Source organism: Curcuma longa, chromosome 6 (genome assembly GCF_044706935.1).
Source record: "Curcuma longa cultivar G26 ecotype Majalengka, Jawa Barat chromosome 6, ITB_CL_G26_1.1, whole genome shotgun sequence".
NCBI classification, from domain to species: domain Eukaryota; kingdom Viridiplantae; phylum Streptophyta; class Magnoliopsida; order Zingiberales; family Zingiberaceae; genus Curcuma; species Curcuma longa.
Window position 1 is genome coordinate 1,557,143 of NC_133866.1, and position 19,890 is coordinate 1,577,032.

Genomic DNA, 19,890 nt, shown 5'->3' on the forward strand with positions numbered 1-19,890 from the left:
GGCTAATGAAATAGTGAGGTGGCAGACGCGCGGAGGCGTCGTCGGGCTTGCGCGGCGCCTCCGGTGGTGTCGCTTGGCCCCGGCGGCGCCTTCATGGCGTCGCCTGGCCCCGGCGGCACTGCCGGTGGCATCGCCGGGCTCGGGCGACGCCTCCGGAGCCCTTATTTGGATTCCAGGTGACTGGATGGTGACCAATGAAGTAGTGAGGTGGCAGAGTCCCAGTGATCGGGATACCTCAGCTTCCAGGCGCCCGGAGTGGTTCCAGGCATCCCGGATCTAGATAAGGCGTTATGGAGTCAAGGTTTATCCGAAACCTCCACGTCAGCAACGTCGATGGTGGATCGGCGGACAGCGTGGAGGCACCTGGAAAGGATTCCAGACTCTTGGATACCCTAATAAAAGAGTCTCGAGGGAGAGCCCTTGAAGCATCATTCTACACTCAAGTGACGATCGTTTGCACGCGAAGCATCAACTAGGAGCGTTGTCGTAACGTCGAAGAGTTGCACCAGAATTTGATATCTTCACTCTTTCGGTAATTTCATTTTGTACTTAATTTCATTAGGTCGGTATCGTTGTTACCGATCCTATATTTTGTAATCGCTAACTCCCTTTCGTAAGAGGGGAGTTATATAGTTGATTGCCCGTCGAAAATGATTATTTGATTGTGGGCCTTGGAGTAGCAGCCTGTGGCTGTGAACCAAGTAAATATTTGTGTGCTCTTTCTTTGTGTCTTTTATTTTTCCACTGCATTCGATATTTCTCTGATCGCAAGGATTTACGAGTACTTTACGAAATTCGAAAATGCTACGAAAGCGCTATTTACCCCTCCTAAGCTCTCAACGATCCTACAATGTTGATACTCTGATGTATAGTGTTGCTGATAGATTGAAGGTTGAAGGAGGAAGGAGATGAAACAAAGGATTGAGACATTGTCCATGCTGAATGATATCAAATTTTGATAATTTACCAAAATAATATATTTCAATCATTTAATCCAGCATGATATATGATTTTAAACCATGCTTAGTATAGATAATGTTTCCTTTCTATGCTTTATCTCCTTCCTTCTTCAACACCAATCCATTACCCCTCCTGGCATTATGCACTCTAATGTATAGTGTTGCTGACAGATTACCGATCCTAAGGTTGAAGGAGGAAGGAGATGAAATAAAGGAATGAAACATTGAGTGATATCAAATGATAATTTACCAAAATAATATATTTTAATCATTTAACCCAGCATGATATATGATTTTAAACCATGCAATATGCTTTATCTCCTTCCTTCTTCAACACCAATCCTAGCATTATGCACTAAAAATGATTAAAATCATTCGCTATGGATCAAAATTTCGGTATGACTGAGATTTTGAACCTTAGTAGCTTTTGCCAACAAGTCTTTGTTCTGTCTGGATCACTCTCTTAAGAGTGAACTTTGAAGTATAGGAAAATAGAAGGAAAAAAGAAATTTTAAAAATTACAAAGAACCATAGTTATATGCATTGACCAGTGTTTGCTTGCACCCACATCCTTGGATAGGAGATCCTAGCAAATAGATGACACCAGGTTTTATAGTACAAGAATTTACTGTTTTATAGTACAAGGATTCGCAATTCCAAAATCCAACCTAGCAGAAACCTCATGCAAACTTGCTTTCAATTTGATTGCATCTCCTGCTATTCTTCCGTCCCTTGAGATTTTGTATTAACAATTTTTTTTTTACATATTTTATCTTAACATTACTGACCACTATTAGAACAGTGTGCGCACCATGTTCATCTGTGAAAAATTTCTAGTTTGCCAGTATAACCCGATCCTATATATACTTGATTGAAAGATAACTTAGTCCTATTTTTATTATAATATGTAATGGTATTTCTATTTTGTGTGTCAGTGGTCGTATTTAGTTCCACATTTGTTTTCTTTTTGCTGATAAGTACCTTCATTTGCTTTAGCTTAGGCCAACACAGGGCCTTGGCATGCAGAAGCATCTAGTGCTTTTAATAACACTGATCTTATTTTAGATGCATTTACAGAATTTAGTTGCACATCACTTTCAAAATCTAAATCTCATCTTTTAGCAAGAATGTCTTTTGATGCCATGCTTGTTTTCTTGGTGTATTGCTTTCTTTCTTTTCTTCCTCTTATTGTCTGTCACCCAACTTCTGACCAGTCATAATTTTGTCCCTGATGGTTTGCCCTTTCCAGTTGGGAACATGTTGCATCTAATAGTTGATGCCTGTATCTCAAGGAATCTGATTGATACATCTGCATACTTCTGGCCTGGTTATGTTGTTCCATCTGCATTATCAAAAGATTCAACTTCATTTCAAGACTCTCCTTGGTCAACCTTCCTTGAAGGGGCTCCACTCACTGGTTCTTTGAAAAGCTCCCTCATGATGACTCCCGCATCAAGGTAGGCTGAGAAAATAATTATCAGATGATTTGGTCATTGATAATAATTAGTTAATCTAGTATGACATCTTTAAGTTTCTAGTTCAGGTATGGAGTATTGACTCGAATTAGCAATTCTTGGGTGCTAAATATTTTAGGCATCAATAAATCATATGTTTGAAATTATGATTATTATTTGTTCTTTTGCAAAACAAACTAGTTGTTACAGGCCTTCATTTAGAAAGTAGTCAGAAATCTTTGAACTTTATATTGTTACCTTTCCACCAAGAAAGTAATTTTTGTAAAAAACTATTCTTTAAACTCTACAAAAATATATTCCTCCAAGTAGGACTATCAGGTGGCTTTGTTTGGGCAGTTGCTATGCATGCCATACCCCACTTGAAGTCAATTTGCCAAATAACAGACTTCTTTCAGCGTGATTTAGAGCAATATCAAAGCTAGAAAATTAGCTTGATTGAAAAGCAATAATTGTCACAAGAATCTAGCACAATCCACTTGTTAAGCAACCTAAAATTGGGGACAACCAAAGTATTAAAAGGCGGTTTTAGTAGATAGGATAGAAAGTCAGCCCCTAGGAGGAGGCCTAGGTGGTTGGTATTAAAATAATATTAAATAGGAAAGAGAAGTAAATTTAATAATTAATGTTAATGAATATAGTTAATCCATTAAAATAAGTTTACAATTAATATAACCAAGTTGTAACTAATAAGAAAACACTAAATACACACTAAACAAGAAAAATATTTTATGTTTTACTTTGTGATTTAGAAAATAAAATATTGTTGAGATACTATAATATTAAAATATAAATAATTAATAATATCAAATAAACTAATAAATTATAAAGAATTGTTCCTTAGACCACTTAGATGGTCCACTAGTCCACCTATCTCCTTTTAAAAGGGTTGGCCAGCCACAAGGCGAAGCAGCCCCAGGTTAAACTACCTAAAACTTCAAAAGATAATATGGGGAAAGTAGGGAAAGTTAGTACAAATATGTAAAATAGACATAAGGGGGCAATATGAATACATTAATAAAATAAGGCTCAACAACAATAAATATTAATGTAAATTACGAAAAAATTAGGTAAAGGAACAAGTGCAACTTGTTAGGATGACAATCACCTTGTGGAAGAGTCGCACAAAAGAGTTTGAAGGGCAAAACACTAGCAGCAGTAGGGCATCGAGGATATGCCTTTGGTGAGGAGGGAACCCTAGTAGTAGTGATAGGAGTTTGCCTAGAGAAGAGTAGACTAGGATGCTTCATTGACAAGTGCAACTTGTGGCAATTCTGGTAGACCATAGTGGCAATAGTAGCAAGGAGAATGTGACTTTATTGACGGGGTGATCCCTAACAAGTAGAGGAGGATGACGACTTGGAGGTGCTGAGCACAGAGAGATATATGGATACATAGATGACCAAACATGCTAGAGGAGGGGGTGAATATCATCTGTTTACTTGCAAATAAAAATTCAAACTACTCTTGCTTCGCAAGGTCATATAAGGTTAACAGCGGAAATCAAAAATAAAAAACACAAGCGAATCCTCTAATAAGTTGTTTAAGGTTAGCACAAGAGGGTTACACCAGAGTGGTTAGGGTTAACAAGAAAGCATAAATAAAATCATAAAATATTGGCATGAATATGTTCTATTATTGTATGATTTGTGTCTCTTTGAGACCCTTAAAATAGTCTCTTCCTCGAATTCTTTTATTGAGACAATCTCGTGGTGATGACACCCATTAGTCGACTGATCCACTTAACTCATATTCGATCCATCCATTATGGCTTGTTGAAGTCATCTTCCTTTAGCATTTGTCGACTAATCATTAGCATCTTGATTAACTTGGACTGTTTCCCTTGTATGTATGGCCATTGTTTCCTTTGGTGACTACTTCATCTAGACTCCACTAGTTGATTGCTCATAGACATTGTCAATTGGCTGTTACCAATCGATTGGTCTCTAGAACAAACCATTTGTTCGTTGTGTGAGTTGGCTTCTCATTCTACTCAGCTATCAATCGAATGGTATGTTGACTATAAACTATTGAGCGACCAAGTTCGTCTAAGTTGAACCTTGCTTTCTATCCTCACTTGAGTACATTTGTTTTATACTCTGAGGTCACTATAAGTCTTTGCCTACAAGACCATCACTCGTCTAGCTTTTCATCCTTCGGATGCACTGAGTCCTTGACTTTCTCCTTGCGTCGTTCTCACTCTTAACCTACGTAGTTACCTCTTAGTCATTTCTCATCAAGCTTTGCACCCATTGGATGCACTAAGCCCTCAACTCTTTTCTTGCGCCATTCTTCACACTTCGCCTTTGTAGTTTGCTTCCCAATCACAGTTGAACTTCAAGGCATCTAATCCTTTGGCCCTTTGGATGCCCCATGCCACCATTCTCTAATCTCCATAGACCTTGAGCCATCAGATGATTACGACTTTGGTCGTGCCAAATTATCTCCATGTGTGCATTTACTAAATCCTTGCACAGTTAGACACATATCAAATCACAAGTCGAGGCCTAACTTAAACTTTTTGCTCAAACATCAAAATCCATGGTTGCATTGGATCACTTGGGATACTATTGAACCAATAGGAGGCTTTGTTGGCAAGTGTAGGTCACAGCTATTTCGACAATTGACATGGTGTTCTCAAGGAAGGTATCTCTCACGATTTCAAATTGAGATGGGAACAAATCCGTGATTTCAAATTGAGATGGGAACAAAAAAAAAAATATATATATATATATATATATATAAACCAGAAGAGATGGGATGTTTTAGTCGTACCCTGAATTGCTACTGTGTTTTTTGTTAAAACGCCTGCAGTAACTTTAGTTTTATTTTGGTTGCAATGGCTGGTTGATGGCCAATATCATGGCATGTTTGCACTGGATAGTGCTTAATTATATTTAAAATGCTAGGTGTCTTGTTTTCGTTAAGCCAATGGTCTTGCTTTTTTCTACTCTTTAGTTTTGTGGAAGTGGAGAAAATGTACAACGTTGCAGTAAATGGATCAGAAGAAGAAAAACTAGCAGCTGCTACAATTCTATGTGGTGCATCTCTTCTCCGTGGCTGGAATGTCCAGGTAGAGCATTCATTTATTCTTTGCCCTCTTTAAAAGTTCCCTCCTGACTTACTAATCATTATTCTTCTACCGTTTCACTGATTTTTTTTCAGTGAAGTTTGTATTGAATTGACTTTTTCTATCTTGGATGTGTTATTGCTGCCACTTTTCTGGTACTTTCATGAGTTAGGATTTTCTGTTTTGCCTATGCGTCTAACTTTCTCTTCATTAATCCAGGAACATGTAGTGCGTATTGTAGTCAAATTACTATCTCCTCCTATGCCTTCTGATTCTTCAGCTCCTGGGGCAGGGAATTATTTAATTGGTCACATGCCTGTTCTCAGTGCTATTTTGTTTGCAATTTCAGGAGTGGATGTTGTTCACATTCTTTCTTTGTATGGCATGGTAAGCAATTTTTTTTTTTGTATTTTTTATTTTATTTTTTTTGGGGGGGGGGGGGGGGGGGGGGGTAGTCACATGCCTGTTCTTGCTCTTCTGTTTATTTTTCTCTTTGTTTGCTGTTCACTCTATACAAACATGGGTTTGATATGATGATATTCTTTATATCTAGTTGACAATTAATATGATAAACATGGCCCAAAATTAGTTGATACATAAATGGATTGCTTGAGTTGGATAACTAGATTTCAATATTTTTTGTCATAGTCTCACTAAGATTGATGAGAAATTTAAAAAATTAGAGATGCAAAGACATTAAGTTAGAGATGAAATTTGATGAATGAGGTTTACTTTTAGGTCAAATCCAGATTGCAAAATAATGGAATTGATTGAAATTTAGGCGTATTATATTTAATACGATTGAAGTTAATATAGCTGCTTCAGATTTCTTTTTGGCTTGGACGCGGGTGCCTACATTAATGGTGATATTATAATTCAGTCGTCAAAACTATATAATTTATATTTTCATCCTTTCTCCATTCTAATTATTAATTGAGAATTATTATAATTTGACCATCCATATTTTGTGATTTATAATTCTACCCCATGAATTGGTGGTTGTGTTGTGCATTAATGGTCATACTACAACATTTTAAAATGATTCCATATTTTATAATTTGTAATTGTACCTAAATGAATTAGTGGTCATGTTGTACAATGTCAATGAATCGTGCCCAAATCAAGTATGACACGAGCTTGCTTGGCCTGTTTAGATGTAATTGTGTCGGGCCGAACACGACTTGTCGTATTGGGTCGAACATGACACTTCGTATCAAGCTGAACACGATATGTCATATCACGGGTCGTGATAGGCATGGCTCATGATATATCATACCTATGGTTTGAAATCTAGCGTCGTGTTGGGAAATTGATTGAAATGTATTGGTCTTAAATTATCAAAATTTGATATCACTCGGCTCAAATAATGTCTCTTTCTGTTTCATCTCCTTCATCTTTCAACTTCCAATCCATCACCGTCATTATGCATTGGAATGTCAACATGATACCGAAATAGTATAGTTCCAATCAAAGGACGAAACTCCAGTATAGCTTAGAGATTTTAAATCTTGATCACACCCTCTTTCTTGGCATGAGCCTAGGTGACTCATGCTTGTGATGGCCCAAGCCTAAGTTCGTTGGTTGAGAATGATTCTTAAATATAAAACTTAAATAATACAAAAATAGTAAAATGTAAAAAAACCAAAGACACTAAAAATATAAAATATTAAAAATTTAGAAAATAAAAAAATTCAAAAATAAGGAAAATTTTATAAGTATAAAATAGTTTTAGGCTTTTTTGGAATTTTTAAGTAAATTTAGGTAGTTATAGGAAAATTTTAAGAATGTTTTATATTTTTTAGGTCAATTTGATGATTTAGGCTAAAATTTACCTAAATATCCTAACTAATTAACTATTTTTTTTATTAGAATTATTTTAGAACTATTTTGGTCATTTGTTTTTCAGAATTTTTATCATTGAAAATTTCCCTAACTCCTAAACGATTGTAGGCTTGGTCCAACAAGTGGGCGTTGCCCGAGTCTGACTTTGACTTGACCTAGTGTCTATATCGGGTTTGATTAATATTTTGGGCGTTTCCTAGGTCTGCCTTCGACTTGACATAGTGTCTATATTGGGTTTGATTAATATTTTGGCGGGTAGTGCTAAGCAAACTAGTATAGTCATTAGTTTTTTATCTTTATAAAGTTGTAGTATAATTCATCATCAAAGTTTGGAATATATATTTTTTTATAAGTTTTCTTTCTTAAAGCAAATGTTCAAGTGTCTTTTATGCCCGGGTGCAAGTTAGCATTGTATTCTTTCACTTATATTGTTTCTGCTACGAATACATATTGATACAACTTGCACACAAGCACCTTATGCAAACTAACAAGCTTAATTAATTTTATATTGGCAAGAAAATTTTATTTTAGGTTACCATCTATTCACCCCTACCAAGCTCGTGTTGAATTACTCGAACAGACTTTTAGACTGAATATTGATCCTACAATTGATACTGAACGAGGATGCTCTTATTTGAGGGATTCATTGCCTTTGACAATGCTCCACATACATTACTAGCAAAGCTTGAAGCAGATTTTAATTCATGTAGGTAAAAGATAAAAGTGTATTGTTGGATTGATTTTGATATGGCAGATATGTTGTGTTTGATCAAGATGGAGATTTGATCAATTTGGCAAGATGGAGCAAGAAATAATTTGGAGTATTCAACGGATTGAAAAACACAAATTGCCTTAATTATGGGAAAAGTTGATAGAATTACGTAAGAGCACATCCGATGCAAAGGTTTCTAAGAGAGACGTCTTGAGAACCTAAGTCAACACTTTCAAGATGAGGGATGGAGGGACCACTAATCAAATGCATTTATGGTATAAAAAATTGATCAATGGGTTAATGACCATTGGAGAAGAATTCACAAATGGAGAAGTGCTTCAGAATTTTCCTAGAATTCCACAATGGACCTCAATTGTGGATGCTTTTACATTATCAAGAAATCTTGAAGTGTATACATAAAAGAGATATTCTTAACAATAGAACTATATGAAGCAAAATGTGGATGTTGAGAAGCAATCTAAGTAAAAAGAAAGGCGAGCTATTTATCATCTTCATCCTCATTATACTAATCACTAATGTATCCAGCGATGACCCATGCCACCTCATTTGAGTGATTTTTAGCTTTTCAACATGGAATTGATACCAAAGCTTTGTCGTCACGCCTGTGCCGCCGTACTATAGATGAGACTCTTGTGGTTGGTTAAGCGACTCACATGCTTGTAGCAAGAATAGAATGAGAATGAGATAGATAGAACAATGATGGTGACATCAACAAGAGGCTAAAATAGCTTGGGAGGGATGACAGGTTATAAAAGATTAAGAATGAAGATCTTACGAGCAAGTGTCGACAAGAGGCTATTGGTGATGAGTGGTAAGGGATGACAGCAATGACAATGGGAGGTGTTAGACTCTTTTTTAGACCAATGACAACCTAGGTCAAATTTATTGTTGAAGGAGTTAAAGGAGGCAGATGCTAGTTCACCAGCAAATTGTTGACGATTGCAATTTGCAAACAAAATCGTGGAGAGGAGGCAAAGGGAGCAATGATAGTAATCTAAAATTGCTAAATCGTGAGAAAATTACGGATTTTAATTAAAACATATGAGTTTTAATAAAATTATTATATCAATTTAAATTTAAATTTATATAGTTTTAAGTAATCAAGCATTGCCGCCGTATGCGTTTCCCGATTTACCCTGATGGTCAGTGGGAAACTTCCGTGGGACCGGCCACCCCCAGGGATTGAGTCCATGAGACTGATTGGGATTTATCATTTTTTTAAAGTAATCAAGCATTAATAACACATATATATATATATCAGTTTTATTATCACTTTAGTTAATGAATTTTAATTAAATTGATTTAAAATTAACGTTAATTGATCAATTTAAAAATTACCAATATTATATTTATTATCAGTTTAATATTTATCAATTTTAATTAAAATTATTAAAGTATTAATCAAGGTTTAAAATTTAGAGTCATGCTAAAGTTTCGGTTTATGATCGGAACAATACAATTTTAGCACTGTATCATGCCACTGTTGATACCCCTATTGATATAGTTTTCATACTTTTTTAAATATAAAATATTAATTAAAAATATTTTTATTAATATTTGATTGTTATAGATGCGTACTCTTGCATTATATTTGAGATATTGAATGTTGAATTCAAGTTTTGATATTATCTCGTGAAATATTTGATATTTATTATGTAAAAATCAATTTAGGGTAAATTAAAGTCCACAAAGTAGACATGGCAAGATCAAGTTTAAACTAGATTTAATTTTAATTTATTTTGATTAGTTTAAAATTAAATCAAATTTGCATATAGAATAATTTAATTCATAGAAGTATATTAAGGTTAATAATTATATTATATATATATATATTAATTTTTCCTAACAATTTATTTCCTCAATGTTAGAGTTTTTTCTCTATTTACCTCATGGATAGATGAAAGAAAGAAAAAAAATAACTATCATTTAAGAGGTTTTCTTCTTTGTTTATCTTGTGGACGGATGAAGAAGGGAAAAAATTAACTATCCTTGAAGAGGTTAAGGTTTTTTTTTTCACTCTCTGTTAACATTCATTATAGCCGACCCACCTAGTCGGATAAAGTTTAGTTGTTGTTATTGTTTACTTTCGTAGATACATAAAGGAATGAAGGAGGGAAAAAATTTACAATGAAGGACGAAAAAAATTGAGGGGAAGGATTAGGGAAAGGAATTAGAATAAACTGTGTAAAAAAATAAAAAATGATAATGAAAAAAAATGCAGCTTCATGAGGGCTGCCACAAGGTTGTGATGGTCACATGACTCCAACCCATGCTATCAAATAGGTTTAAATCTCAAGCTGTGCTGAAGTTTTGATTTTTGACTAGAGCGATACTAATTTGGTATCGTATTGATGCTTCTATACATGGTGCCGGTAATGAGTTGGAGTTGAAGAAGAAAGAAGATAATGCATAAGGAGTCTGTGCCAAGCAGTACTTTGCCCGGCGAAACAGTGGAAATATATAATTTCAATAAATTATCAAAATTCGATACCACTCAATACATCCTTTGCTTCATTTCCTTCCTTCTTCAAACTCTAATATGTCCCCGACACCATGCATTGGAGCGTCAACACAATGCTTGTCTGTCAAAGATTGAAATTGTGACACGATTTAAGATTTTGAACCTTGTGCCAAGTGTATCGAGTTTCGATGATTTATCAGAACTATATGTTTTAACCGTTTTACTTAACACGGTGCAAGATTTCAAACCTTGTTTGTCGGTGCCGATGCGGAATGATAAATTTGTTATGTTGTTATATCATTATAATTAAATAGGATTATATTTGTTATATTATTATAAATAATAATTAAAATAAATATTAATTAATATTATGTTAAAAATTTAAAATATTTTAAAAATAATATATAATTCTTAATGTGTAATTTTTAAATTTTGTAATAATTATTTTAAAAAATTAGGAACTTTTAGATATATTCAAAAAATAATTTGAAATCCCTAATCAATCTATGAAACAAACAAAATATTTTAAATTATTCTTAAACTACTTAAATTAATTTTATTTTTTTGGAAAATTTTAAGAATTATTTTAATTTTTTAAAATCAATTATTTTATGAATTTATTTCATATCCTTTAAATATTTTTAAAATTTATTTATATAGTTTAATAATAAACAGAATTTTAAATATTCAAATATATATGTATAATAAGTTCAAATATTTTTAGAAAATAAATATATATTTTTTGAAATTACATAGAATGATACATTATCGAAACTATATTGTTTTGTTTTGAGACAAATTCAGATACAGCTTAAAATTTTAAACCTTATTTTATTTATCATTGTTATCATCATCGTTATCATAGAGTGATGAAGAATCACATGTAGTCTACATGGTGAAGATGACTTTCAAGAAGAATCAAAATTTAAATAGAAGTGTAATTAGAAAGACACTCAAGGGGTAAAAAAAAACTAGGAAGAGAAGAAGAGGGGGTGGGAAGGTGCTCTAATTGTAATCGAGAAAACACAAAGTCAAGAAGGGAACATTAAGGATGATTATCCAAATTTGAGAAAAACCAAGAAAAAGGGAAAAGAAAATTTTGAAGAAAAGAAGAATAGAAAAACATGTCTCTTTGCGGGCAACTTAAACAACAAATATATATCAACATCAAAAAGAAAAGCTAAGCAACAAGTATAATGTAGCACAAAGGTGCAATATAATACTAATGGCTATTCAAGATGGGTGTGTTACAAAATAGAAGTATAAAAGCTTAGAAGCATATACCATGGTATAAAATACCATGCCATGCTGGTCGGTACAGATAGAATTTACTATTCCGACTGACATCGGCATGGAGTTGTGATCCACGACCTTGTGGCAACCTTGCGAGGTCGTGCTAGTTGTGTTTTTTAATATTTTTAATTTTTGAAAAGGTTAATTTGAATTCCTTTTCCTCTCTTAATTTTTCTCTCCTTGAATTGTTAATTTTCCCCCCTTCTCCCCCCCCCCCCCCCCCCCCCCCCCCCCCCCCCCCCCCCCCCCCCCCCCTCCTTTATCCGTTCACGAGAGTAAATAGAGACAAAAGCCTCTATCTTTTTGAGTGGCTAATTTTTTCCTACTTCATTTGTCCATGAGATAAACAAAGAAGAAAAGGATGATTAATTTTCCCCCTCCTCCATCTGTCTATGGGGAAACAGATTGTTAAGAAAAATAAAAAAATAAATTAATATAATTTTTAACTTTATAAAATATACTTCTATGAATTAGATTGTTCTATATACAAATTTGATTTAATTTTAAACTGAATCAAAATAAATCTAAATTAAATCTAGTTTAAACCTACTTAGTCCAGTCATGTTTACTTGTTGACTTTAGTTAATCTTTATTTCACTTTTACTCTAAGCATCAAACATTTCATGATGTATTATCGAAACTTGAACTCAACATTCAGCATGTCAAATACAATTTAATAATAGGCATCTATAACAATCAAATATTAATAATATATTTATATTTAAAAAATATCAAAATTGCACGACATGATATGATACTGAAACCATATTGTTCTGATCATAAATTGTAATTTTGGCATGACTCAAAATTTTAAACCTTGACATATACCACCACCAAGCACATATGGTTCACAATGAGTATCTTCGAGTGATGAGGGAGAAGCTATCACTAGCGAAGGGGAAGCTTCACACAACATGGATATTGAGTCAAACTCTCCTTTAGTAGATGAAATGCTTGACACTATTTCTAGCTTAACTATGTTACTAGAGATCAAAAGGAAAAAAACAATCATGTAAAGAAACTAGTGTCTACATTAGTTAAGATTAATGTATATCCACCATATTGTGATGAATCTCATGTAGTTGATAACTTTTGAGTTGAGGAACTTGAAATTGAAAATTAGAATCTTAAATCACAAGTGGTAAAATTAACCCCTTCGAAAGTTTATAATTGGCTCAAAAAAGCTAAACATAATTATTAAAAGGTAGAGTATACCATAGTAAGATCAACCTAGGATAATGTAATATCTAAGGAAAATTCCATTCATTGATTATAGATAAAGGCCAACCTAGCGTAATAAATTAATCCACTTGGAGTGAACACAAAAAGGCAAAGAACATTCCTAGAAAATGGATGCCTAGAGGTAGTTAATGTGATTAGGTCTAATCTTTATTAGTTGTCCAAATCATTTACATCATTATATATGTTAGATTAAGGGATGCCAACAATTGAATGATAATAGTTGATTCACCCATATTAAGTTGGCATAATATTTAGCGTCTAATGTCTTACTAAGTGATATAATTTTAATCGATTAAAATTGCATGAAATAGATAATTGGGGATTCGTATGTTAATCTAGATGATCTATGACTAATATGACATGTTCATATGCCATGATCGCTTCCTTGTGTTATTTGAATGCCTAGATGCATGAAAGCATGATAATCATATGATAGGCAAACCTATGTAACATGATTGGCTAATATAAAACTCCTATTGACATGAACATAGAGAAAAAAAAAAAAAGAAAAGATCTTTCTTACATCTTACTGCAAACATTAGAAATACCATTCATTATGTCTTGAGACACTTAGATGATAAATAAAATATTATGATTATATCTTGATCTATGGTAATGTTACGACACACATATTTGGATCAAGTATCAACATTATAAATTAATAATGCAAATGACCAATCATGGAGAAAGATCAGTGTACTTAACTATGTACACAATTCAAAATGATTATGGTTGGGCTCAGTATAATTAAAAACATTAGGGTTAATTGAAAATATTTTTTAAAATTTTGATTTTTAGCATTAAGTTTCAAAGACATCATAGATTCATCAAAATTGCCTATTTATTCTTTTAACACCATTAACAATATATTTACTATAAAATCAATAAAAATTGCCAATTCATTCTCACATATGGCTATGATAACTTGAATTTTAACCATTTCAAAATTTTGAAAATATAAATGATTTTATATGAAAAACTAGTTACCCTAATAAAATTTACATAGTTATATACAAGGATTGAAATCTTGAGCTGTTTCGCTTGATACCGGCGAAATTTCTCGTTCCGCCAGCTGATCAGTGCTAGTAGTTCCAGTTGGGATGCTGCCTGGAGGCGTCGCCTGGGTCTGGCGACGCCTACGGAGATGTTGCGGGGGCCGTGCGTGACTCGGTCGTGCAGAACAGTGAATGGATTGAGTTTTTAAGTTTAGGTTTTAATAATAATTTAAGTTAATAATTATAATCAACTTCTAACTATAATTGAGATAATTTAAATCGACTTAATTAAAGCCTTATAAAATTATCCTATTATTATTTTTTAACTTTTAAATATTTAGATTAAATTTTTTATTTTTAGTTAATATATTTTATATTTTAACAATACCGAAACTATATTGACACTGCATGATACGGTACTGAAACTATATCGTTTCGGTCCGGGACCGAAACCTCATCACGGCTCAGTATTTTAAACCTTGGTTATATGTGTTTACAAAATTTTATAAAATTTATTTTTTTATAGAATTTTTGGTTATTTTTTAATTTGGATTTTTTTAAAAAAGAATTTTACATCATCCAATCAGCTACATAAAAAATACAATAGACTAGAACATAATCCAATTGGATAGGGCTGACCATGTGCTTGGAATAACAATTTAGAATTTCATTCCTTGTTAAACAACCTCTCTTTGTCTTTTAATAATTTGATGCCACTAGGAATAGTACTATAATATACATAAATTAATTTTACCATAGAATTAAGCTTATTAAACTCTTAAGTGTTAACATAGCTACATTTTCATGATTTGATAACACTTAGTGATATATTTCATTTCTAGGATGGTTATCATGCCTTATTATATAATGATTGTCTATTTATTTGATTTTCATGTTTATCGATAAAAATAATGGGAATTTAAGCAATGATTGTTTGAAATGCATAATCTATGCTTAATTGCCTTCATTCATCTCACTTACATTTTATTCTCATCAGTGATTTAAGTTCATGGTATCTCAGGTTCCAGAAGTTGCAGCAGCTTTAATGCCACTTTGTGAGTTCTTTGGGTCACTTTCACCCCTTTCCAGTCATAGATCAAGCACTTCTGAGGAATCTTCAGTTTACACAGTGTTCTCCTGTGCATTCCTCTTTCTTCTTCGGTTGTGGAAGTTCTACAAGCCGCCTCAGGAGCACTGTATAGCAGGTCGTGGAGGCCCTGTTAGGCTGGAATTAACACTAGACTATCTCTTACTGATGCACAATAGCCGTTTGGGTGTGCAGAACTCTCCTGATGTAGATAGACTATCTCTTACTAATGCACCGCCAAGTCAACCAGTTTACATCGACTCATTTCCAAGACTAAGGGCTTGGTACTTCCAGAATCAAGCTTGTATAGCCTCAACCCTTTCTGGTCTTTCTAGTAAAAATCCTGTACACCAACTTGCTAATAAGATTCTGAGCATGATTTGCCGAAAAATGTCAAAATGTGGGTCTGTTTCTGGTAACCCTTCATCAAACTCGAGCAGCAACATAAGTGAATCACCTGTCAATTCAACTGAAGATTCTTTTCAAAGACCAATGCTTCCTGCATGGGAGATACTAGAAGCACTTCCCTTTGTTCTTGAAGCTGTTTTGACTGCATGTGCCCATGGGAGACTCTCATCCCGCGAATTGACTACAGGTTTTATGCACTTTTTGTCTTGACTCTTTCCATGCTTTCTTACCTGGATTTTATTTTATGAAACCTAAGTAGGAAAAACTAGATCTTGTGTACCAAAAGGCAAGCTGTAGGTAACATGTTTCACTGAAGACGCATCTCACCTGAATGATCTTGCTATGTGTCCACTCTCAAGGCTTTGGGTGTCAAGTTTTCAAACCAAGTGCTCATAGCTTTAAGTGCTTATGATGTGTTTAATGTTTCACTTATCTGGCAAATTAAGTTGTTGCTTGATTGCGTGAAGATCCAAGTGAAAACCAGTAATAAGTCCTATCATACAATTTAAAACGTTCTAAAGGTGAAAGTTTGCCATTGTATGTTCTGCGTGACTTTAAATTTTGATATTTGGGCAAAGTGCTTAAATTTGGTCTTGGATTCATTGTGTTTTAATATGTGCGTTTGAGCATGCAGAGACTCGTTGGAACACACATGGAGCTTGGAGAGCTTGTGGCTCAATTAGGTTGAGTGATGACTAGATGATGAGTGGCCTGAAGGTGTGAAGAAATCAGAGAAGCATGATATGAAATATCCCAGAGATTGTAGGATGAAGAGCATTGAGGTGGTGTTAGAGTAGCCTTGAACTAATGACTTAGCGTGGTTAGGTTGACAGCTCGATGACTCGAGCTCTGTAAATAATTAGAGGAGGTTATATGAGACAAATTGAGGGACTATAAAACGAGAGCATCTAAGCAATGAGGATGACAATAATGGAGGTAGATTACGTAGGTGAAGAGGTGAAAGATGACATGTGAGGAAACCATGGACTTATGCACATCTGAGGAATTGACCTGTACACAATGGGGCAAAAGTAGAACTCAACATATAGGCTGACTTGACCTGTTGCTGTGAGTCGACTAGTATAAAATAGTCTACCTGTGATTGAGTTGATTGATGAATAAATCAATTGATAAACTAAAACTCCAAAGTTGTGGTAAGTTGGTTTATGATTTGGATTACCTGATGTGGAATCCAATTGATTGATGGCTGAGTTCACTAGCCAATTGCCGAGGAGTCAGTGTAATAGAATATATTTCTATTTGTTACCCAGTCGACTAATGGTACATCAGTCAGCTACAAGTTGCTAGTCAACCAATGCTGAGTTGAAAAGCAACAACAGTTGGATTGTGATGGATGAGACGGCTGATAACCCAAACCGTTGGGCAACAAGCAACTTACACCAAGAGGATTACGAAGGCTATAAAAGAAGGGCTTTATGGTGGCTTCAAGGTGGGTGAAATAGAGTTGGCCAGCCCCTATTAGAAGTCTTCTATTTCCTCTTAAGAATTCTTTTGTAATCCCTTTAAACTTTGTGCTTATAAGAGGTTTCTTCACCTCTAATAGATGATTGAGAAAGAGAAAGTGGTTTTCAGTGTGTGATCTATCGACGGATCATAGGCTATGGAGTAAGAGTCTGGGCGACTATTGAACCATGTAAACGACATTGTTAGCTATTGAAGTGCTTTTCTTGTGTATGTTTTATTCAGCTGTGCTAATTGTTATGTGATCTTACTATTGATAGTAAGACTAGTTTAGAATCGCATCTAGAGGTTAAGATCTCCATTCACCCCCCCTCTAGCCAGCCTCACGATCCTAACACTATAATCCCCACAAATATCCATCCTTCAGTTTCTGTATGATATTGGAAAACAAACCGATTGTTGCTAAATGCAATATTAAACAAATAAACTATAGTGGTTAGTTACCTTTGGCATTGACCTATTGTTGATTTCTAGTGTGATCATAGATCCTAAATTAAGCATGGAAGAAGGTGACATAAGTCCTATGATAAAAGGTTGAGCATGTATATCTACTACGATCCTACTGATTTACAGTTATTGAATTTTTATTTTGCATTTTTGAAACATAAAAGGAACCAAGGTTTAAAATCTTAAGACGTGACGGAGTTTTAGACTTTGATTGGAACATTATTGTTTTGGTACCATATCAATGTGTCGACGTATGGTGCCGGTGGAAAATTGGATGAGGGAGGAAGGAGATTAAAAAGAAGTACAAGAAGGGAACACATCTATATTGCTATCTCTCATATAGAATCGTACAATTTTAACATTGTGTTGCATGAACAAAAGAAAAAACAAACATCACTTCAATTTGATGCAGTTTGTAGCATGTCAAAGGATGTTGAATGTTAGTATGACACTATACTCATCAACATGATTGATACAACAACATGGGATAACTTAGCTGTGCTGAGTAGTTTTGAGGAATTTCATATTTTGATAATTTATCGGAATGATATGATTTGACTGTGCCTTTTGGCATGGTATGAGATTTCAAATCATGAAAGGAATTGTATGGTCTATTGGTCTTTGATATTATTCAAAATTCATTACTGTAAGACATAATTGTCACTGAAGCAGCTTGATACAGTCTAGATCATTTGCTATTTAAGACCAAACTATCTTGCTTAGTTATTAGGATTTAGAGTTAGTGAGAATGTTTATGTTGCACATGCAAGATAAATACTATATTTTTTAAAAAAATTAAAGAAAAAATCCCAACTCAATAAAACATCCACATCACATGAAAACATAAAACACAAAATACTAAAGGAAAACACTCATTCCCTATCCCATAAGAATGTAACAAACAACAAAACATTTTAGTTTAAAACAAGGGTTTCCATCTCCATCCATCTTAGCCGCCCAAGAACTTTTCAAACCTTTGTTTTTTTTGCTTTTATCTATCTTTGACCCACATTGACTAAGTGCACATATTAGAAGCATCCAGAAACAACTGTTTGCATGTTAGGCCAATCTGTTTTGTTGCTTTCTCATTATTTAAAATCAAAGCTTTAGAAAACATATCCATACGGTATAGGTATGCAGTCAACCATAGTGCATATGCAGGATATGCCGGCACATGTGTGGGTCATATATGGTCCATATTAAAAATGCCACGCCCTACTTGAGCTTGGCCTTTTCACCATGGTTTATCTTTTCTCACGACTACCTTAGGTTTCTATCCTAAAGGTTTCATTTATTGGTTGGTTGGTTTGCTATCTAATAGTTACCATAAGCACAATGTTGCAGGAACAAACAATTTAAAGACAAGTACAAAAACACATTGATTTATTTTTATTTTTTGAAAATGAACTCTTAATTAATTGCTCGCATTAATAGTGCTCCATAATAGTATGACACGAAACATGGACACAAGAAGCAATGTATCAAATGATCTTATTTTTACACTCGATAAGTAATGTTTTCCTCATTTCAATTATTTTGACAACAATTTCTATCTTCTTCACATTTAGTTGCTCATAATTTGTATAAATTTCAAGAATCTCTAATTGACACTTGCTTGATTATATGATGCACCCTTAAGCTATCCATAGCTAAATCTAGAAGATACTAAGTGAATCTAACTCTTAACTAGGATCTCAACATCAAGAAAAAAATTCACAAGGAACTTATCTCAAACATGGAACACAAAAAGTGCACTAGATCAACCCTTAGTGGAGCTTCCATCAACCGAGAGACAAGATCCTAATACAAGAGAGCCATCTTATACTCAGTTGATGAAGTACAATCTAGAAAAGCTCTCACTCAAGAGTAAACACAAACTCACAAGGACATTTACTAAGAGAAGGATAAATCATCCATAACTTGAGGGATGTTAAAAATCATAGTAGCTACTTCCTTAATGGAATTAGTAACGAAACCAAGCTAAGGGGATTGATTCTAGTAAGAATGACTCAAAATTTATCAAAAAGATCAAATGTGAGATTGGTCCTTGACAGAAGGATGCCTCATGAGCTGATATACAGATCTCAAAAAAGGAATAACATCATCAAAAGTTTGCTCTATCAAATTAGCCCCTAGCATTTAAGGATACCAGTATTAGATCAAAATAGTTAAGCAAAGGATGAAGAACCCCCTTACGTGAGCAACTATCAGGATTTGATTCAAACATGCATTAAGAACAATCTACATACATTACAACAAACAATCTGCTCAACATAGACAACAATCAGAGAGGAAGGAAATCTCAATCAAAGGAAAGAGAATAAGAGTAAGCTCACAAATGTTCACATTTGAAAAAATGAGTATACATGTCACTCCCTGCCTGAGGTAGGCCGCCTAGA

General features: G+C 34.1%; 1 protein-coding gene across 1 annotated transcript in view; it reads left to right on the forward strand.

Annotated features, from left to right (window-relative positions):
* LOC141830840 (mediator of RNA polymerase II transcription subunit 33A-like) overlaps positions 1 to 19,890 on the forward strand; it is a 54,583-nt gene that overhangs the window by 13,522 nt on the left and 21,171 nt on the right. Inside the window, exons 7-10 of the mRNA XM_074718285.1 lie at positions 2,209 to 2,416; positions 5,390 to 5,504; positions 5,721 to 5,888; positions 15,089 to 15,749. Coding sequence (XP_074574386.1) covers positions 2,209 to 2,416; positions 5,390 to 5,504; positions 5,721 to 5,888; positions 15,089 to 15,749 — 1,152 coding nt within the window. The remainder of the gene's footprint in view (positions 1 to 2,208; positions 2,417 to 5,389; positions 5,505 to 5,720; positions 5,889 to 15,088; positions 15,750 to 19,890) is intronic.